Source organism: Podarcis tiliguerta, assembly GCF_965153285.1.
Source record: "Podarcis tiliguerta genome assembly, chromosome: 17".
Lineage (NCBI taxonomy): Eukaryota > Metazoa > Chordata > Lepidosauria > Squamata > Lacertidae > Podarcis > Podarcis tiliguerta.
In genome coordinates, this window is record NC_139550.1 from 29,525,392 (window position 1) to 29,548,782 (window position 23,391).

Below are 23,391 nucleotides of genomic sequence, written 5' to 3' on the forward strand. Positions count from 1 at the left end.
AGAGCTGATTCTGGCTTGTTCTGCTAGCTTCTAATCAGGTTTTTAGTGCCTGTGCCTCTAAGCCTTGTCTTCCCATTTACTACCCTGCTGACACCTAATTTTCCTCCTTTGATTCCATAGCTCTGCTGTTACAGGGAGAAGGAAGCATTAATTGAAGGATGGGAGGCAGTTTGTCTTATATGAACCTCTGGCATAGGCCCCTTTGGTTATGTGTCAGGTGCTTCTCTGGCCTGTGAATGGCAAATGTAGCAGGGTTTTCTTGAGAACAGCCAGGGTGGGGAACTTCAGGCCCGGGATGAGTGTCAAATGTGGCTCTCCAAGCTTCCCTTTCTAAATGTCGGGACTATCTAGGGCCAGGCCCCTCATCAGCCATACTCTGTGCCATCCTTGCATACTTTTGCCTGCCTGGAATGTGTTCTTGAACTGTGACAAGTCTTGCCTTGGTGAAGGACAGAAGGGGGGGGGGGGAGTCTGTGCAGGTAAACTTTTGACTTTCCTGTATCGTGAATCTAATCCACAGTACAAAGATACGAGTCACTTTTGTTTGGCTCACTTTTTTGGCTCTGGCCCTGCTCACCACTTGGCATTCAGCCCTTGGAAGTTTGCCCATGGGGGAATGTGGTCCCCAAGACTGAAAAAGGTTTCCCACACCCGTACTAAGCATTCAGTTTCTGGCCTGGAAAGGAGCTTGGCGCTTCAGAATACTCGTCTCTGGTTGCTTGATGAAAGAGGGAAATGAAGGGAGATAGTAGAACAAGGCTTTAAATGTTTGGTCTTCTTAGAAGGTTAGAGTTCATAAGATGGTAGCGATCTGTAGCATATTTTCAGCTGAAGAAAGAACAGGCTGTGATTTAATCCAATAACTCAGGGCTGTTACTGGATATTTTATATGCAAGTACCTGAGTAAAGAATGCCTAGACTTTGCACCATGTGTGTGATCATCACTTTTTACGGCAAGATGCATAGAATTGGTGGGGGCGAAAACTGTGTGCACAGGGAGAATTTCCAGTCTGGGGGCTACCACAGGAAGGGCTCTTTGTCATGGCCATCAGCTAAATAGAGTTCACAGGCAGAAGCAGAGCCTCAGAGGCATCTCTTAATATCCAGGCAGGTTCATATGAATGTAGGCAGTCCTTTGAACAACTCTGTCCCAAATTACTTAGGGCTCTTAAGGTCAGAACTAGCACCTTCAGTTGGACTGGGAGGTGTACTAATAACCAGTGTAACTTGTACAGAATTGAAGTTATGTGGTCCAGTCGCCTTGCTCCCACCAGAAACCAGGCAGCAGCATTCCACACCATTTGGGATTTCCAGACCGATTTAAAGGTAGCCATATTTAAGGCACCACGTCTAAGAAGGCCGTATCCCTCATTACCACATGCCTAATTTCAAAGGGCAGGCAATCAGAAGAAGGGCCTTGGATGAAGAATGAAGGGTTCAAGCCAGTTTGTGTGGGAAAAGACCTACCTTCAAGAAGCAAAGCCCCATGTAGGGTTTTGTAAAGAATGAGCAACACTTGAATTGTGTTCGGAAATGGAGTGGCAGCCAGTGCAGCTCTTGCAAGCTCTGATGAGATCTATAGCCAGTCCTAGTTAGTAACACAGCAGCTGTGTTGTGAGTTTACTTAAGTTTCTGGGAAATCACCAAAGGCAGCCCACATTGTATTGGTGCAGCCAAGCAGTTATTAGGGCATGGATCACTGTGGCCAAGCTGTATTTGTTGATGAGCAGTTGCAGCTTGCATACCAGCCCTAGTTGGTACAAGACGCTGCATGCTGTGGATATCATTTTCACTTCTAATGAAATCTGAATTGATCAGTGGCCTCAGGAAGCAAATTGATAATTGAAATTCTTTCAATAAAATATAAATACAAAAAATACAAAAAGGAAGCAAACTGTAAAATGTAAAGTATTGCACTTGGGCAAAAAAAATGAGAGGCACAAATACAAGATGGGTGACACCTGGCTTGAGAGCAGTACATGTGAAAAGGATCTAGGAGTCTTGGTTGACCACAAACTTGACATGAGCCAACAGTGTGACGCGGCAGCTAAAAAAGCCAATGCAATTCTGGGCTGCATCAATAGGAGTATAGCATCTAGATCAAGGGAAGTAATAGTGCCACTGTATTCTGCTCTGGTCAGACCTCACCTGGAGTACTGTGTCCAGTTCTGGGCACCACAGTTCAAGAAGGACACTGACAAACTGGAACGTGTCCAGAGGAGGGCAACCAAAATGGTCAAAGGCTTGGAAACGATGCCTTATGAGGAACGGCTAAGGGAGCTGGGCATGTTAAGCCTGGAGAAGAGGAGGTTAAGGGGTGATATGATAGCCATGTTCAAATATATAAAAGGGTGTCACATAGAGGAGGGAGAAAGGTTGTTTTCTGCTGCTCCAGAGAAGCGGACTCGGAGCAATGGATCCAAACTACAAGAAAGAAGATTCCCCCTAAACATTAGGAAGAACTTCCTGACAGTAAGAGCTGTTCGACAGTGGAATTTGCTGCCAAGGAGTGTGGTGGAGTCTTCTTCTTTGGAGGTCTTTAAGCAGAGGCTTGACAACCATATGTCAGGAGTGCTCTGATGGTGTTTCCTGCTTGGCAGGGGGTTGGACTCGATGGCCCTTGTGGTCTCTTCCAACTCTATGATTCTATGGATCTTTTGGGAGAAATGCATTCCCATGCAGAGCAGCTTGGACACTCCCTCACATGAGGCCTGAGCATATGGCCAGAATAGATAACCTGTATAGATTCTGATGTGAAAATGAACAATCTGGGTTTCAGGGTTGCCTTCTTAAATAATTGTGTTGGCCTTTGGAATATGCCTTTGCTAGAAATTGGCTGAATGCTTCACTGGCAACATGTATATTTTTTTTCCTGTCCAGGTGGTCATGAAAATTTTGCCAAAATGATTGACGAAGCAGAAGTGTTGGAGTTCCCCATGGTTGTGAAGAACACACGTGGTCATAGAGGTGAGTGAGAATCTGTGCATAATTGCTATGGAGTCCTGAATGAGGATTGTGCTTTGTCTAAAGCTTCCTGGCTATTTCGGAAACACTTAAAACATCCTAAACTCAGCCTTGCCAAGAGGATGCAGATTGATGTAGTAGTATCAACCCTTGCCTGAATAACAAACTGATGTACAGGCAATGACCAATTGAGGCATGTCCGAATGATGCGCGATTGGGCATAGCACCAAACCCAGAACTAGCCCCAAACGTCAAAAAGACATGGTGGAAATGGGCAGAACAGGCAAATGAGGTTTGCCTAGACCTTCTAACTAAGGTGGTATACCTCTCTCAACATGTGGATAAGTAGAAGACCAAGTGTTTTATTTAGCTACAAAATCACATAAGTGTATTTCTGCATGTTTAATCATTTTAAGAAGAGGAACAAAAATCCTTAATTTTGCAGCTAGTGTAAATAATAATTTAGTGATAATTTTGGTGTTAGCATTTGAATTTAGAATTTAAACTCTGTTTAAGTCATTGGTTTATATTAAGCTTATCGAACAACATTTGTAACAAAGCTTTTCTAGTTTCTGTTTTTATTTATTTAGAGCATTAATAAACTGCTTAATATTTTTTAAAACTCTACAGTGTAATAAACAAACAGTATCATTACAATAAAAATACAACCTGAAGCCATTAAAAAAAAGATTCAGGGTATCCCTTGAAGATATCCTGGAGGTTAAGGTGGTCAATGACCCATAGTCATGATGGCTGTATTTTACCTCTGTATCAGAGGCATTATGCCTCTGAACACCAGTTGCTTGGGAAACACAAGTGGAGACTGTGTTGTTTCACTCATGTTGTGCTTGTGGCCTTTCTGTCAGCGTCTGGCTGGCCACTGTGAAAAGAGGATGCTGGTTTGATTCAGCAGGGTTCTCAGGTTATTTTCTCTTACTGCATTTTGAGCAAGTATTTTAAGAAAATACTAAGACTAAAGCTATTGACTAGTAAGCAAAGATACAGTGGTTTACAAGAGGGGAGGGGCAACCCCACCCCCATTTGCCTTTCCCCCCTCCACCTCTCCCCCCCCCCTTCTTGCGATACTTTCACATGCAGGATCACCATGCGGTCTGTTTCTCACAGTGGCCTGCTAAGTTGTGTGTAATGTTAGCATGGTTTAAATAGGCTTCCAATAAGAAAGGTTTTGTGCATCTCTGGGAGAATGAGCTTTTTGCCAGTGAGGAGGAATGGAAACACTAGAGCAAGCAACATTTTCACAGGAAACCAACCCATGAACTCAGCAGTGATTTAAGAAATAATGGTTGAAGTCCTGTTTGGTTTTTTTGTTTTTTTTTGTGGTGGCAGGGATGTGGAATTAAGGCTAAACCCTTGTTTTGGATATCTAGACAGTAACAATCATGGAAGCAGCAAAAAGGGGTAGCTGGGTAGACAGAGGCTAATATTTATGCTTCGTGGGGCAACTCTGACCACACAGTCAAAGGAGCAGTCAGAAGCAAGATATAATTACTTAAATCCTGTTGCCAGGCTTGCAGAACCAGCCATGTGCATTGGACTGAGGTGATTGCAGATGAAATTCTGGTGTGGAACATCACAGGCAAATGTTTGCTACACATTAATGCATGTTCACATGCACACCCACACATATCCCAGATAGTTGTTCCAGAAAAAGCTTCAATGTATGTGAAATAAACACATTGACAACTTAAAACAGCAGTAATTGGTGAGGAGACGGTCTAGGCGATATCTGGCTTTCAACATTGTAATATATCACCAGCTGAACATTGTGATATACTGATAATATCATGATGTCTGAAATAAGGATGGAGCTGTGCAGAGGCATTGGCTGGCTTCACAGTTTTCCCCACATCGTGATTTTTGCATAGCAAACACAGACACATCATGAGCCGCAATATATTGCCTCGTCAAAAATATGAAACTGATATCATGATATGGACTTCAAACCAGTTTTGGATGGTATATCAATTTATCGCCCAGCCCTAGTGTGAGGACACAGTGATCTAAGCATGGCTGAGTAAATCCACATCTGCAGTGGGGCGTACCCAGATGAGTAGAACCAAACTTCTGTATTCCAGTCCAGCTGTTTCATTCTGGATTTTCCCTTTGAAATTCCTCTGTTGGACAATGCTTATGTTTTGTGTTTCTGTTATGTGGCCTCTTGCAGGAGAATAGCGGTTTGGGGCTTCAGGGGTTGTCTGAAAGAAAGAATTTGCCTGTAAGCAAAAGTCCAAGGCCTGTGGACACAGGATTGCATAAATACAGGGATGAAATATTTCCCTAAAGTAAACATTTTAAGCAAAAGTGATTTGCTTGCCTTATCAGTTGCTAAAAGGAATGACTTATCTTCATTTCACCAGGCTCTTGTGTGTTTCATGGCAAGTAGGTAGTTTGAATAGGTCAGTTAAGGAAGAGGAAGGGCTGGAGATCAAGAATTGCATGGTGTGGTTATGGCTGTTTCAGAAGCAATGTATTGTGAAGCCTCACTGTACTGAGAGGACCTAAGGGCTTAAGAAACTGACCGCTTGTGGGCAAGGCAGGAGCACAGATTTCTGTGAAGTGGGCTGCCACATCTCCAGTTGTTTTTCCTGCCTTGTCGAGAGCAGTCAGCCTTTTGTTTGCTCTGCATCACCACTACATCTGGGGCCTTAAGACCACTTGAGGCAGCTGTCTGTGTCAGTTTAGTTTTAGGGCTGGCTCAGGGTTCATTTTTCTAGGGATAATTTTTTTTATAGATTTTTGTTGCATTCAGCTTACTGGTATTTACAACAAAAGAGTATTTCCCATCTTAAATGATACTAAGAATTCTAATACTTCCCTTGGATTTGCATTTGGCAAATAAATAAATAATTTTTATATTTTTCACTGTTGCACTAATTAGTAGCTACCAATTAATTGGGAGTGGTTCATTTTGGGTTCATCAGCTAATCATACACAGCACCTTGGAATCGGCTGTCATCTTTGGACTGTGATTGGTGCAGCCCTCTGTTTTATGTGTCTAGAGAACCCAAAACCTGTTGCAAAACGCTCTTGCAACCTAGTACTACTAGAATAGCACGGAATGGTACAGGCCAAGATTGAAGGATACTGGCAGACCTATACTGAGGGAGTTGAGAACTGGAATAAACGTTGGAAATTGTGAGTTTGCTTTAAGGTAATGTTTTGTTTTTCAAATTTTGCTATTTTTATAGCACTAAATGTGCAAAGCGCTTTACCAATTTTAATTTTATTCCTACATGCACCAGTGCTGCCAGGATACTTTTTTTTACAGCACTGAGATTAAGGATTATGTTTTTCATACCCTTTAGAAATATGCAGAAAATTCACTGACCTCCTCCCCCTTTCACCTTCTATTCTGTCTTTATGCAGGTAAAGCTGTGTTTCTGGCAAGAGACAAGCACCATTTGGCAGACTTGAGCCATCTAATTCGTCATGAGGCCCCTTATCTATTCCAAAAATATGTCCAAGAATCCCATGGCAAAGATGTTCGTGTCATCGTAGTGGGAGGTCGTGTGGTGGGCACTATGCTGCGTTGCTCAACAGATGGTAGAATGCAAAGCAATTGCTCGCTTGGTAAGAATGGAAGTGTGCTTATCGGGGCCGGCAAAGGCGAGTTTAAAATCTAATTTAAGTGGCAGGCGTTTCATGTGCAATTACAAATAATTAAGCTGTTACATTAAAAATTAGATTTTGAAATTGGAGACTTGACCAACTTTTTCAAAAGACAAGATAATGGTATTTAGAATACTACCTAGTAGGCTTCCTTCAGTTTATATGGTTTTATCTGGTCACAAATATAAAAGAATATTGATGTGGTGCTCCACGCCATTTCTGTAGTCACTTTTTAAGATAAGTGCCAACTTACTGCCAATGAACTGTGTGACTGGAAATAGGCTGAATTATCACTTATTTTATCTTGAAACTTTGTCTCCTTGGACCACTTTTATCTTTTCTGTGGCTGTTATATCCATGGTTACATATCTTGGGTTTTGATTATCCCACCAAGTTTTTAAGTGCCTACTTTTATTTCATTCACTCCTTTTGCTTTACCTCTCATGGAGTGAGATCCTGAACCAAATGTGAGGAGGGCACTATCATCTGCCTGTAAAGCTATATTAATCGTGAACCACTTTCAGAAGAGCTGGTATTCAAATACTGTTAAGCAATTCTTTTTTTAAAAAAATAGGATCTGTTTATCTCGCTGATCATCCTCTGCTGGAAGTCTATTGAAAAGTTTTTCTGTCACCTGTTTTCATAGAATTGTGGAGTTGGAAGGGACACCAAAGGTCATCTACTTGCAATGCAGGAATATCAATTAAAGCATCCATGACAGATGCCCATCCATTTATGCACTAGCTGTTGGGTTTTCTGTCATTCAGGTGGACTCCATCTTTTTGATACAGACTTCCCTAAATGTTTCCCCAAGACTTCAGCCTTATTTATTATGGAGCTCCCGCATCTCTCCCTGTTTGGTCCATGGTTTTTTTTTAAGATGTAGCCCCCAAATAGGTAGACCTCCAGTAGCCCCGCCCTAAGATTTACCCTTCTCTCTTTTGCCAGGTGGCATAGGAATGATGTGCTCGCTGAGTGAACAAGGCAAGCAGCTGGCAATCCAGGTGTCCAACATCTTGGGGATGGATGTATGTGGCATCGACCTCCTCATGAAGGATGATGGCTCGTTCTACGTCTGCGAGGCCAATGCAAATGTAGGTTTCATTGCCTTTGACAAGGCTTGTAATCTAGACGTAGCTGGTATCATAGCGGACTATGCCGCTTCCCTTCTTCCCCCCGGTCGCTTGACACGACGCATGTCCTTGCTCTCTGTGGTGTCCACGGCTAGCGAGACTAGCGAGCCAGAGCTGGGCCCTCCAGCTAGCGCCACTGTCGACAATATGAGCGCCAGCTCCAGCTCTGTCGACAGCGACCCTGAAACCACAGAGAGAGAGTTGCTCACCAAGCTCCCGGGGGGTATATTCAACATGAACCAGCTAATAGCCAATGAGATTAAGCTCCTGGTGGAGTGATGCCACATGTAAATAAATATGACCAACTTTCTTGTACATTTTTTTTTAAAAAAAACAACAACTACTTGTAGTGCTGTATATCAGAAGCAGCTTATGGAGGTGAAGGGAGGTTTTAGTCTGGGGATCAAGATCAAAACGCATGTTCTGTGAATGCTGCTTTTTTGCTACTTATTGATTTTGCAGAACATACGTTTAGTTGATATTTTTGACAGCCAATTTCCCTTTGGTCATGCCCAGTTAAGAACCTGCATTTGTGTGGGGGAGGGGGTTGGAACCTTTGCGACATTAGGGATGCCACTGTGATTTTTAAACTCATTGCAGAGCATGTGGGTTCATTGGGAAGTGATTCAGCTTGATTTGTGCTTTCGGAACTTAGAAGTTTTAATTCTCCAAAAGCATTTGTAAACTATTGTCTGTAACCATCCCCTCACCTCATTAGCGCTCAGTCCTATTGGTTATTTTATACCCCTTGCTTTTTGTCCCATTAGGAGTTTATAGGTTAGGGCAGCCAATTTCTGTTTCATCCAAAGGTTCTAGATATCGGCATTTCCCATCTAACATCTGTAGGATCTGTGAGAATTCGCATCCCTGACAAACAGTCTGTAATGGCCTCAGAAGTCTGGCCCTTAAAGCAATTAAACAGGGTGCAGCATTTATTAGTTCAGCATGAGCTTTTGAACCAAACCTGTGACTTCTGCCATTTCAGTATTAACAGATGGGTTTATGTCCATACATTTATATTTAAAACAAACCACTTTCTTTCGGAGAAAGATTTTAGTATGTGTGGATTTTTAAGAAATTATTTTAATTCCTGGGGTGGGGGGAGAAGGTGTATCTAAATTTCAGTCTTGTTCATTGATGGCAGAAGTGGCATGTTTTCTTTTGCGCAAAAGGCAAAGATAAACAGCACTGTTAACTTTTGGTGTACAAAATAATGTTTAATCCGATGTGAAAAAGAATAACACTAGTTTAAAACAAATGTGCATTGACTTGTATTTGTTAGTGTTTTAGTCCTTTTTGCAAGATATATGCTATGTTAATGTTTCGTTTTTAATACATGCTCGTCCAACACTTCCTTCTCCATGCCTGCATCTTTAACAGTGGCCAAACTTGAAAATACCCATACTGTTTAACATCACCACTATTTAACAAACAAAAACTAGACACCTTTTTTTTAATCTGTTACCCTGAAAAATGTGGGAGGGGGTGTGGAGGAGGGTTGAAGTGGTTGCAAATTTCACAACCACCTTGGAGTAAACTTAACGTGTTACTACTATTAGTAACGTTTCTCTGTAGAACACATTAAAATCTAAAGTGACTTCCTTAAGAATAAATCTTGAAGAGAATTAAGCAGGTTTTGGGCAACAACATAGGACACTTTGCTAGTAAGGCCCAGCCAGAATGGGAATATGATTTAAGGCCACACTTCTGTGGATCTCAGGCCCCTATGTATGTGTCTGTATTTTGCTTTGTTTTGTCATTGGTTTTTTGTCTGTCCAGTTCGTCACTCTTTTTTCCAGAATGCCTGATGATCTCCTCTCCCAACCCCTACCCAATCCTGATACTTCTGGCTGTGCATTTTCTTATTAAATTTGATAAAAGAACCAAAACAGCAGCTTTGGGTCTGTTTTAATGGCCTCACCTTCCTCCTCCTCACCCATTTCTCACTCATTTATTTTCTTTGGGGTATGTACAACATGGAAACAATATATACAGAATCCTATTACTTTTTATAAAAAACACCACATAGTAAAATGTTTGCAACAGGAAGATGGTTTGTGGAAAGTTTTTGGAGGGTGGGCAGCTTATGTGTACAGTGCTGCTTTTATCTGGATGCCTCAAAGGAGCCTGGCCCCTCTGCCTTCTGAGGCTCTGAGCTTCATTCCTCTGGCCCATCCTCTCCACTTGGCTGTCTAACCTTCACTCGGATCTTAAATACACACCAGTTGAGGATTACTACGCAGAGAGGCGTCAGGCGGCAATAAACAGAAAAGTGTTAACCTGCTTTCATGGAGGTTTGGTCATGCCTTGTTTGTACATTTTTTTTGTTTTTTAAAATATGTACTCTTCTTTTTTGTAGAATTAAATATTATTTAAATCAAGTGGAAGGTTGACTGTTGACATTAGCTGATGAAGCAAATTGAGTGCCCAGGTTGGAACAAAAGATACAAAGGTTTTCATTTAAAAAACCCCAAACACCCAGCAACTCAGGCAAAGCCCAATCTTTGACAATTTTTTTCCTGGTTGGTGGTTCTTCAACCCTTTGCCAGCTACACGTGTCTTCTAAAATACAGGTTTCTCTGACGACCCAGTTGGGTAATCTTTTTCCTTATATGTGCTTTGAAACACTGAGCATATTTCAGGAATTTGAGCAAAGAATTATCCTTCTGTTATCTGATAGAACTTTACAAATCTCTGAATCACTCACTGAAAAGAAACAAAGTGAATCCAGGAAGGAACTGGTAACTCTTTGACAGTTCTGATATGGGCTGCATTTAGTCTACGTTGCTTGAGCAAAACTGGTAGTGAGAAGTCTGATTTTCACACTCACGTGTCTTTGTTCCCCACCCCAAATTCCTAGACCCAGTTTACATCAATATAAACACAGTGCAATGAAGCACACATTTCTTTCTAAAAAAACAACAACATACATACACAAACGAAACATGAAGAGTTTTTCAAGCTTTGATTTGTCTACTTGTCATGAGATGGTCATGGATGTATTGTGAGATTGGAGGAAATTGTGGCTAATCTGTGGGAGAAGAAAAGTTGCACTAAAATCTCACAGGAAATTGTACATAAAAAAAAAAACAAGGGTTGTAGATTCATCCCCTACCCTGCCTATCGTAGCTCCACCAGGGAAATGTCATGGTAGAAGGTTTTTAAAACAACATACCTATCAGGTAAAGAAAATAAATCATGCTCTTACTAATCAGGGTGAAACTTCCACACAAGCTAATGCTACATGTCACACTTTTCTGAAGAATATTTACTTAAATACAGTAAGAGTACCAGCGTTGCTGATCATAGTTTGAAACTTTATGTTGAAATGAGCTCTTGGTAAGACAGAAGTCATAGTATCAGCATAGCCAATGACATAACACAAATGGAAGCAAAGTTGCTGGGATGTGTGGTGGTGGGTGGAGCTTGATGAATTCTATATGTTTTGTTTGTATTTTTAATATGTTTGTACTTCTATATAGCAAATTCTGCAGATAAAATGGTTACCTTCATACATTTTTGTATTGTGTAGAAATGCAGATTGTGTTTATAGCTTTGTATGTTTTCAGATCTTTAATGTCTTAATGTTTTGATAAATTTTATAAACCCTCCTCTCATTCTGGAACACTGTGATAGATCATCAGTAATAAATGATGGAAGGACAGCACACTCATGGACTACTTTTGTTCTTGTTGGGTTGCACTCACCTTTCAAACTGTGTGATCCTGCTTCACTGACTTTGCCGGCAATGCCTCAGGTGGATTATCTCCTAAGAAAAATGTTCTGGACCTGCGATGCTTATAAAAATTTAAAAGAACTCTACGAGAGGTGCTGCACCGGACTCTTACCAGAATCAACAAATGGAATAAATCATTTAAACTTCTAATAAGTCTCCCAGTTTAGAAAAGCAAAGCCCATGTAGGTTAAATGTGTAAGGGCTTAAGCATTGTAAGACGTATCAACATGTACAATTCTTTCTCATGGCTCACTCTTTTTGAGAAGGTTTATGAGCTATTTGGCTGGTGTGAGACTCACGACCCACTCCTGTTCTCTCTATGGAATTGTAGGTGCTCAGACAGGTAACCTCTGCTGCTACTGTCTCTTTTTATTTTTAATTTTTCTCTGTTCTAGGAATTCCTAAAATGCAAATTATTGTAGGATTAATAATGAAATGTTACCTTTTCCCTTTAGTTTTCTTTTACTTTTATTTTGAGTCTCCTGACCTTGGAGGGTGATTTTTGGGATGATCTGATGGTGGCTTGGACCATTGTTGGAAGTTTCCATACTCCCCTCATGTACCAGTTTTCAGTTGAATGTCTTTTATTTGATTAATGCACTGTCCATGTTTTAGGGTGGGAATTTGTAGTTCTTGGGGAACACTGTTCTGCTATGTAAACTTTTATATACATATAATTCATTTTGCTGATGTTTCTAACAGTTCACACTTTCTTACTGTTCTTTGCAAAACTTTTCAGGAGCCAAAAAAGTCAAACAATCCAGAGAAAAACTTCCCTTCTCCCCTTTCTGATGGCAAGAGAAAGAGCTTGTGAAAAATCCTTGAGAATGTTCCTCCCTAAACTTTTCCCCCCTGTGGTAAAACAGTAAACGCAGCAGTTTGGTGGCATCCAGTACCGACCTGTTGGCAGGTAACTTTCAGCTCTTTTGATCATCCCATGTTTGCTAACATTGCTTTCCTTTCTTCTAACACCCTAGTTTTAATATTATTACTGTCCAGAAAGAATGAGGCTTAGGAAGCATGTTGAGTTCTTCTTGGTTTTGTTTTTTGCTTTTTTTTGCTAGAGCCATGTTTTAATAAACCTTTTCAGGATCCATGCGTTCAAGTAGGATCATGGCAAGGATGAGTTTAAACAACATGCACTGCTTCAGAAAGGAGTGGTGGGATGGTGTGTAATTCCATAAATTCTGCCATCTCCACCCTCCCATGTTCCTGTCTTGCTCTTCTCACTCCCTTCCCCCTCCCCCCCCCCCCATATACACTCTTGGCTTAAGTTTTTACAGGGCTTTGGTGCTTTCCAGGGGCACAATCAGCACAAAACTAATCGGCATCAATTAATAACAGGTATGAAAAACTAGCTGTACAAAGTTATATATAAAATTAATTTCTTATAGCAGGGCTGGGGGGGAGGAGGGTGGTTATCATCCTTTGTTAAGGCCATTTGAGGGTGGTGTTTTCAGACATTTTTAGTATGTCCTGTTGAGGATGGTACTCATGTCAGTAATACTTGGTGATTCAAATGATCTCTTGATAACTTTGAAAACTATTTATTAACAGCCCAAAACTTGTATAGTGCTGCAACTGCAACGATATAGCCTATATTGAAGGTACTTTCTAATGAGGAAGAATATAATGCTTCAGATAAACACTCTTAAAATCATTTTTTTAGTGTACAAGTTGGAAATAAGTCATTTTTCAGTGTTGCTGTATTTTAACATTTTGTGTGCACACCGCCTAAAGCAAAACGTTTTTTTGCCAGTTTAACCCCATAGCATGTTTTGAAATTTATAGCTTGGGACATCTTTTAAGCAGCACTAGTGCAGGATTTGACTTTTTATGTTTTAAGATTTCACAGTTGCTATTGCATATTGTTTTTACTGCTTCTCCTTTTCACTTGGCATGGAAGGTTTACTTCTGAATATATTTTTGTCCTTTGATTGCTGAAAGAAATGGTTGTACCTTTTAGAGCTAGCTGAAGAGGGCACAATAATTTTGCAAACATTTTGACAGATGCACCCTCGCTTGTAATTTTTGTTTTCTATGAAAAATGGGACAATGATATATATATGCATGCTTTTGCAGTGTGTTCCCTCCTCCTGTCAATTTGCAATCACCTGGCTAATTTAAAGGAGGTGGTTGAAAGCCTGGTGAGCAATTAACACTCTCGCTCTCGTGCTGCAGATTTCTTCCTTTAAATTGCCTGCGCCCTTGTGAATTGACATCTTAAAGGAGGCAATCAGTTGCAGTCCCTTTGCTGAAAATAAAAGTATTCTCAATGGATTAGGAAGCATTGTCCCTGCTCCTGGGAGGAGAGAGATCCAAGGGGGCAGGGGAAAGGATGAGAGTGGTGTTGAAGCAGTAGGAGTCTATGGGAAGAGTGTTTGTGAACAGTGCCCAACAAAGGTTAAAACAAGGTGCTACTTTTTCCCCCTTTGGGAGCCCAGGAAGGTGTTAACGTCTTCAGTAAAAGTTGTTTGGTTTTGTGATGTTCTATGTGGCTCAGGTCGTGTGTTTCAGATCTGTAGCTACTAATATGCTATAAGAAAGAATTAAATAGCCTCTAGGTTCTACAGTACCTGGAAATTAGTTGAGCTCAACCCAACCAGCAGAGCTGCTGCACACCCCTTCCTATTGAAATGTATGGAAGTCACGTGGTAGCAGCACCAGGTGGTATTTGCCTATCCTATTTTAATCTGTCCTTTATCCAGATAGTTCCATCTGTAGGGAGGCCTTCCAGAGCCTGTTACTGAGTATCGTCTCTCCAGAACTCTTTTTGAAGGGTGTGGGTGGATATGGGGGAAAGCTTGAAATAAGCTTTGGTGCCTTAAAAGGATCCCCATTGTATGATTTTTCTGCAAGCTGAACAAGAACTTCTTCTATATACCCTTGTGCTGCAACAGAGTAATAAAACTGGTAGGTGGCAGCAGAAGAAGGAACTTATTCAGATGGCACCCGTGAACTGAGAATGCTGCCATGTGTGGAGAGATGGATTCCAAAACATTAGCTGGTGTAACGTGCAAAGATGAGAGGCAGCTTCCCTGACTTGTCAATCTGCATGGTGAGTCTGACTCTTGGTCAATTCTTATCCACAATAATGGATCTTTACACTCCACATTTCTCCTTAATCTGGAATACTGACTGAAAGCCATTATGGAGGGCTGACAGACCTGTGTGTGCTTGTCTGGCTTTCATGTTACACACTACTTTAAGAGATTGTTGCTGACTAGTTTATCACAACCTTCCCCCAGGGCATCCATTTGCTCATGTTAAAAATATGTAACACTTTTCTTCCAAAAAGTACTGCTAGATTGTATTTTTATCACTTCCATTTCAAAGGCATTTTCCATGTAGTATTTATACTTCTCACGTATTTCAAGGTGAAGGAAATGACTCTGTACAAATTTCGTTAAACACAAATGGAATGTGAAATTTGACATCTGATCTCACTGTGGCCCAGATTTTCAGTTCCAAGGAATGTTCTGCAGTAAAGAGCCATTGGCTCATACTTCATGTAGGCAATGCTGTGTGGAATGAGCAGTTAGAAATAGAACTCATTGGGGAAAATTGTCAGCAGCTGAGTGGAATGAGAAGCAAACATTTATGATCTCAAAACATATTAAAGTAAGATTTCTTCGACTTTCATATTTTCCCTACAGACTTTTTCCAAAACTGCCCCTTGAAACTTCATATACCGGAAATCAATTGTAGCTGTACAAACAATTGCCATAAGAAATATTTTACAACTATTTGCTTGCAATCATTACTGTGCCCATTAGATCACAGTTAATCTGGGAGTTAATGTGCCACAGATTTTAAACACAAGATAAACATTAATAATAAACCTATGAGACATTTCCACCAAATGTTCATGGTTTGCCATCTGAACAGCTTTGTGTTAAGATAAGAAGAGTTAATGTGCAAGTGAGTGGCTGCTGTGATTGCAGGAATCACTAGAATCCATGCAGTACTGCTTGTGGGTAATAGGATTCTGTGGAAACAATTTGTTGGTGCTGCCACATATGTGAACTTGTTATGTGTTTGGTTAGACCAAGGTGCCCCTTGCTTCTCAATGATTTTTTGAGTGTCTGAAATATGACATTTCTGAAATGCACAGCATGAGTTTTGGGCTGCCTGTCTTATTTCAGGGGGGGAAATTGCATGGAAACTGGATATGCTTACAAGACAGAACTTCAGTTAGAAAAAGCAAGGCAACCCTGAATGATATAATAATGCAACGTTGCCTTTTTCCACCTACAGAGCCCATAGTAGGGGTGCCTTAGAGGAGCAGGTATCTTAAGCACCCTTTTTGCATTTGAAGAGACTTTCAAGAGATATATGACAGACAGACTTAGAGAAACAGTGGGGGGGATCAAGGCCTTTATTCACAGTGCAATGTGCAACAGTCACGGAGGTGCAGAGTGTGGGGAGGGAGAAACGCTGGAGCAGGAGGAAGCAGTGGAGCAGGTGGCAGCTGGACAACATTTGCTGATCTGTCTCAGGCAGCAAAACATCTTGAATAGGCCCTGGCTCCCCCACCCCAATGATATTTACTTGAACTTGCTGAGTGATGGCCAAGAATTTGGGTTGAAGTGACCTTAGTATGTGGGTGTCATCCAACTCCCTCTAATCCAGATGTGGCAACCTCATTTCCAGTAATGGACTGGATGTGGGCTAATAAATTGAAGCTCAACCTAGATATGCTGGAGGTGTGATTAGTGGGTGGGTAGGGGACATTCAGTTTGTGCAAGATGGGATAGCACTCCCTCTTGAACTGGTTCACAGCTTGAGTGCAGGAAGCTCCTGCAGCCAATCAGAAGCCGTGCCTTGGTTTTCAAACAGTTTCAGGAGTCGAACAGACTCCCAGAACGGATTAAGTTCAAGAACCAAGGTACCACTGTATTGCAGAATAGCAGGACTATGAAAAGAGTGATGTGGTCCTGGTTTTCTCCCAGTGCACCAATTTAACTGTAGTTTAAAGTGATGTGTGAACTGGACCATTGATTGTATGCCTCCCGAAGCTCATTTCGTATAAAAACTTGCCAAAAACAATGTAAATAATAAAATTAAATGCAGTAAAAGTAGTCATGCACTAGTCACCTGTGTCTAAGGAGTAATTCGATAAAGACACTCCTCCTGCAAGAGAGGGGATTGGTTGTGGTCGGGAGCCGGACTCCGCCTCAAGCCTCCCACTCACCTGGCTGGTGCCCACGCCCATGGGCAGGCACCCAACCAGGTGCCTGCGAGGGGGCGTGTTTAGCAGCCTAAATTGCTGCGGAACAAATCAAGCACAAAAGTAGTCATGCACTAGTCACCTGTGTCTAAGGAGTAATTTGATAACCTAGCATCCTTTCACCCAGGTCCTCTCTTTTTAATGTGGCTAAAGAATGCTGATTTCAGTGCATACTGCAGACATGCCTGTAGTCTTTCCACCACACCTGCTTTTCCCAGCTGGCATACCTGATGAGTGTGTTCATGTCACTGGAGGGCCAAGGGAAGCAGCTGGGAGGAAAGCTTTCTAAGTGAAAAGGAGAGAGGAGCATTAGGAGCCAGCACTTCAATCTTCCTCTGCTGCTGTGCCACTGTTTAACAAAGAGCCAAGGTGTCAGCCCATCTTCCCCCCGCCTGATATGTAGGTCTACATAAGTACTGCAGACCAATCTCTCAGTTGAGTACTTGTAATGAAATGTGATTTGTGCTTAAAAGGGGGAGTAGAAAAAAGCCAGAGACACTGCGCTCTGATGCATTTTTAAAAAATATTTGAAATCATTGCTACAGAGTTAGAGATATACAGAGGTATGGCACTGATTGAGTTAATATGCAAAATTCTTCCTCTCCCACCCCCTTCTCCCTCTAGTTTCCAGAGCCCCTTTTACGTCCAGCTTTCCTTCAGTGCCTTCATTTCTCCAACCCATGCTTCTCTTTGCTCTTCTTTTTCATGGTCCTGTACATAAGGGCGGCTGCTGCTGTTGTTCACATCCGTCTGTCTTTATAGACAACGGAGTGCACCTCTAGGGGCGCAGCCAAACCACTGCATTAGCAGTACTAAAGTGACCTCCCTGGGAAGCAAGCCTGGGCAGTGTGTATGGAGGTCCTGGGCTGCCCAGATGACAAGACTCCCGTCTTGGCCCTTCTTGGCTGCAGGATTTGCAGGAAGGAGAACGTATCAGGCACCATCCAACCATCATAGACACTCCATTCCGGATTTGTGTAGGGTTTACTCCTTAGCTGGCTCTTCTCCTGAATATATCTCATGAGCCAGCAGAGGTTTAGGATCAGAGTTTGCCTTTTCCTAGATGAGCTACCTTCCCAGGTTGACTAGTCCCATCTGTCCCTCACTTCCCTCTGCAGCACGTGCAGAAACCGCCTTCTTGACCGTTGGACCCACTCTTGCTCAATCCCGTGGAGCCTGTATTCGCATTCAGGGGAAGTCCCTAACTCACCGAGGGTTTGAGACCCATCAGCTACTCTCACCTGCTTTAGTCAGCCAGTCGATGCCATTCCCTGGATGTGGCCGCTGTCGCTCTGACAGCTTCTGGGAGCCACAGGTGAGAGCTGACTGCAGGGTGGGGACGAGTAGTGGACAAACTACCCCAGAAGGAGCATGGCGTGTCCCCCACCAGAGGCACTACTTCTCCCCCAGCACCCTATACACGCCGCATAAAGGCTAGTAATGGTTTAAAGCTACAGAAAGCTCATGGAAGCTCCAGGCACACTGCCTTCAGTTCTGTCATGGAAAAAAGGTGTAATTTGAACTAACTTGTCCAGCTTTTTTACACTGCCCTCCTTCGTGCCTCTAGGGCTCTCCTCTTCCAAGACCTCAGCTACTTTCTTTACCAGGCACTCCTGTGTCTTCTCAAGATTCCTCCCTCTTGCTCCCTACAGCCTCATCAGTCCTTGGGCTCCGCGTGAAGCTATTCTTCCATCCAAATAGAAACTTTGAACAAAAGGTGACGTGACCATCTATGAGTCAAACTAGATGTGACAAGACAACCGTGTACGTGTGTGTTGTTCATATGCAGAACAGGGGGTTAGGCTGGATCTATTTTTGCATGAAAAGCAGTGTCAGTAAAGAGAATGAAACCCCTCTTGCCTTAGCTTGCTACATTCCAGTATTTCTAAAAATTCGCCGCTTCTCCTGCCCAGTCAAGCCCTATTAGCAAAGGAAGCTGAACTCTAGAGAAACTCTTGCTGCAGTGGAATGCAATAAGAGAAGGGAGGAGCTTAGTTTTCCTCAAGTGCATTTTAAAAGAACACGTTCAAATTGCTTACTTTGTGCAACCTGCAGAGTTTATTCCACTTGTGTCCTAACAGTCTTGAGTTCTTGAGGTACTGGATTTTTAGTTTTGACTAAAGCAGACTTTCAATCATATGGTTAGTCTGCAGGTACTGGCAAATACTGCAAATTCATTTGATAAAGGAGCAAAGAGAATTGCTCCTAAAGTGTTTTCCCCTTCCTTTCACATGAAGATTTCACACAGACTCACCTGTCCCTCAGAAAAGTGGGTAGCAGGAGCCCCACCAGCCTCTGACCCAGTGTTTGGAGGAATAAGCAAGATTGCAGTTTGCTCTAGAAGGCCTGGGAGGCAAAACTGCTTCTCCACAAATTCCAGAACTGTTTTTGTTCCAAATGACATTTCCAGAGGCAAGCTTTGTAACTGCAGGAGAATAGAGTACTGTTGAGCTTGTGAAACTACTTATGCACTCCCCCCCCCCTTTCTATGCAATATTTTCACAGGACTCTGATGCTGGGTCAGCAGCCCCAGAGACTGCCACTATCTCGCCAGAGGACAGGTAATGCATGGCAGGGGGGTAATGGTAGCAACATGCTTGTTTGACCTGAGCTCATATTTTCTACTATACCTCTTTCTTCCCCAATAATGAAGAACCATCTTCAAGGCTAGTCAGTATCCTTGATGAGTCTCTGGTGGCTACCAACGACGAAGCCAACTACTCTGATGGTGGTTTTTGTGCTACTTGTCTCTCCATTCCCCCTCCCCAGCATTCCAGTTCCCTGGTTTTATATTACGGTGACCATTTCTCTCTTATTTCTGTAGGGTATATGAAGCATCAAGAGACCTTCCTTCCTTCTTTTTATGGGTTTTGTTCGTTGCCCTTTGTTTCTCCAGTTGTGAAGGGAATGGTGCAGGGTGGCATAAAGTCCAGAGACTGAAACAAAATGGCATCAGTGGGAATAACGTGTTCGTCATATAATAGAAGATGCTCAATAAACTGCAATTAAAGAAAATTATGTGTATGTGATTCTTCTGTAACTAAAGGTGAAGGTGAAGGTACCCCTGCCCGTACGGGCCAGTCTTGACAGACTCTAGGGTTGTGCGCCCATCTCACTCAAAGAGGCCGGGGGCCAGCGCTGTCCGAGGACACTTCCGGGTCACGTGGCCAGCGTGACATCGCTGCTCTGGCGAGCCAGAGCCGCACACGGAAACGCCGTTTACCTTCCCGCTAGTAAGCGGTCCCTATTTATCTACTTGCACCCAGGGGTGCTTTCGAACTGCTAGGTTGGCAGGCGCTGGGACCGAACAGCGGGAGCGCACCCCGCCGCGGGGATTCGAACCGCCGACCTTTCGATCGGCAAGCCCTAGGCACTGAGGCTTTAACCCACAGCGCCACCCGCATCCCTCTTCTGTAACTAATTGTGGTCAAATCAGTTGGCTCCTCGGGCAAGTTGACCTCTGTGTTACTTTGATCCAACCTGCATCCCAGTGTTAGTACTATACATGTGTACGGATTCTGAATACATGCCAACAGTGCACAGCTGCCTTCTGTGGAATCTAAGGGGATCTGCAAAGCTTCATGTGCTAATGGGAATTTGTTAGGTTATTAGAGTTTAGAGCATGGGGGTGGGGTTGAGTTTGGGTTTTCTGCTTCTCTCATTAACAGCACAGTTCATCCTGATTATTTAGAAATGATCAAGCCTCGGCATTGGAAGTTTTCCGCATGTCAAGAAACAAATAGTTTGTGTCTCATTCCACCTAGTCTTGCATACCAATCAAGACATGCACAATTTTGTTTTCGGGAAAGGATTGAAGGAGGAATCTGTATCACATTAGCAAGTCATGTTTCTGTAGGGAGTCTTGCCTCGCAAAGCAGTATCCCTAGATTATTGCAATTATGCATTTATTTTTGGCTGAAGGCTTAAGACCTTCAAAAATTTTGTTTCTAATGGAAAGTTGCCTTAGCAACTATGACCATAAAATCATTCTGTACAAATATCCCACATGTTGATGGAATATAGGCTATCATGAATATCCATGACAGAGATATAGCCATGACCATTTTAAGTATTTCACTAGCTTGAGTATTTCAAATTTAATAATACCTTTAGCAGTTTTGGCCAAATAATGAACTCTAAATATATCTGTTCAGATCCTTTTATCATGGACAAACACTAAATTGCCATCCTAGTATGGTAGTGGACAACTGAAAGCCCCAAATTGCATCTCAAGAGCAACTTCAGTAAAGCAATTAATATAAAATACACAGAGTCCCCATGTTCTTGTTTCCTGTATTGTACCCATCCTTGAGAATGGTGACATCTGAGATAAGCTACATGTGAAAGTCATGATAGCCTAGGGACAGCAGCCCAACTTGAAAGTATTGTTTAGTGGCAACCAATGAATAGCTGAGTACCAGCAACTAAGATCTTGCAAAGAGAAGCGGTTCGTCGCAAAGTGGGTTGGGGAAAATCTCACATAAGCCTGCCAGTACATTTTAGGGAACAGTTCCTTTCGTCACTATGACACTCTGGTGGAAAATGCTGTTTGTTAAAATTTGCTTTCTGTGCTATTAATGAAGCCAGGAGTTTTCTCAGTATGCTAAGAACATACAGAGCCTGCTAAATCAGACCAATGGCCCATCTACTCCAGCATCCAGTTTTCACCAGATACCTGTGGAAAGCTATCAAGCAAGCCTGTGTCTTGTCACGTGAAACATACAATGTTGAGATTGTATGTTTGTTCGTTTGCCGTATCAAAGGTTTATGGAGGCTGATGAAAACCCGAGCAAACGTAGGATTCTGCCGCTGCATTTTATTCCTATCTTTGTACATGGCCTTGCCCATTCTCAAACGCTAACAGGAAGAATGTTACGAAAATGTTTCTTGTATGCATGTCATTCCACCTAGTCCTGTAATCTAGAGTTTGTGGTATTGGAAAGCATATTTCTGGCAGAAGAGAAGCCAAAATGAGACATTTAAAAACACCATTGCCTTGACCCGAGGAAGATTGGTGCCTATGGAAGACGATGCCCTGTTTTTTACTCAGTGGTTCAAATGCACAAAATCCCAGATACCACTCCTGCATCCTGCCAGAATAGTGCCCTGCATTTTGTTCTCTGCCTCCTTTTACTGTTTAGTTACTAAAAAAAAAAAAAAAACACACACACACAACACAACATAGGACAAAACTATACACAGCTTTAAAAAACAAAAGCTGCATATTTCATTATAAAGTGTTCATTTTACAAAAATGAATAAAAGGAGATAAGTTTACAGTAAATTTGCTCCATAGTTGTATTTTTCATTTTTCTCACATAGTGAGTTTAATTTCAAAATCCACCATTTGGTTTATCCATTACCTGAAGGAGGGTGTAACTTGTATTCTCAAATATTATGCACAGAGAATCCTGGCTGTTGTGACTATGAGGGGTGCTAATTCTTTGGTTTTGGTAATTTAGTTCATTCATGCAGTTCAAGTGTGTGTGTGTGTGTGTGTGTGCGGTGTATCTAATGGAGCTGAATATCCTAGGATCGCTCTTTAAAATAATTTTTCCAATACCTTATGTGCCACAAAGCATTCCTGCCATTTTTGTTAAATTCTTTTTTTCATACTTACTTTTTATTGAATATTTTCAGTGAGAAAGGGAAAGGGAAAATAAAAATAAAAAGAATACTTGAAATTGTGATACGGTGCGGAGTATAGATATATAAGCAATACAGTTATTCCAACTACTGGGGGGGAAATGCTAGCAAGACATAATTTTTATAAATGCGTTTTTCTTAACTTCTTGTCCTTTTTAAAATTTCCAACACATTGGAAGTTAGGTGGGGATGAGTGAACCATATGAAATGGAGGCTTATTGATATATGTCATGTGGGAGAGGGGTTTTTTCTGTTGTAATTATTTTATATATATGGCTGTGGACAGGATGCCTGCATTGCAGGGAGTTGGACTAGCCACCTTGATCAAAAAGACACCTACGCCTCAGTCTTATTAAAAATACAATATGCATTGCCTGAATAAGTACTAGATAGAAGCACTCTACAACAGCCATATAACACTGATAATACCATCTGTTCAGAAGTTCATTATTTATAGGAAAGGTTGAGATGTGGTAATGATGAAGTAAACATGGCTATATCAGAGGAAACAGTAGCACTTTCCCTCTTGTGATTGTGTCAAATTGTGTAAACCCACAATACATTTTGTGCCAACGGTTGTAACATGCAAAAAGCTTCACTCCTGTGACATCAACATGTTTTACGTTTATTTAGCTCTATTGGTTGAAGGGGTCTTGGCAGTCAATGCACCTGTGTTACATCCAGGAGATTCCAGGTCCAGATCCCATGTAGGGCTTGAAAATGCTCCTGCCTGACAACATTCAGACCATGACACAGTTAGCTAAAACCAGTATAAAGGGGACGCGGGTGGCGCTGTGGGTTAAAGCCTCAGTGCCTAGGGCTTGCCGATCGAAAGGTCGGCGGTTCGAATCCCCGCGGCGGGGTGCGCTCCCGTTGTTCGGTCCCAGCGCCTGCCAACCTAGCAGTTCGAAAGCACCCCTGGGTGCAAGTAGATAAATAGGGAGCGCTTACTAGCGGGAAGGTAAACGGCGTTTCCGTGTGCGGCTCTGGCTCGCCAGAGCAGCGATGTCACACTGGCCACGTGACCCGGAAGTGTCTTCGGACAGCGCTGG

The 23,391-nt window shown here is 42.2% G+C and overlaps 1 protein-coding gene across 1 annotated transcript in view; it reads left to right on the top strand.

The window, feature by feature from the left end:
• RIMKLB (ribosomal modification protein rimK like family member B) overlaps positions 1-9,616 on the top strand; it is a 37,828-nt gene extending 28,212 nt beyond the window's left edge. The window contains exons 5-7 of the mRNA XM_083420422.1: positions 2,881-2,967; positions 6,352-6,555; positions 7,543-9,616. Of these exons, the coding sequence (XP_083276548.1) occupies positions 2,881-2,967; positions 6,352-6,555; positions 7,543-8,006 (755 nt within the window). The 3' untranslated portion in view covers positions 8,007-9,616. The remainder of the gene's footprint in view (positions 1-2,880; positions 2,968-6,351; positions 6,556-7,542) is intronic.
• The last annotated feature ends 13,775 nt before the right edge of the window (positions 9,617-23,391 follow it).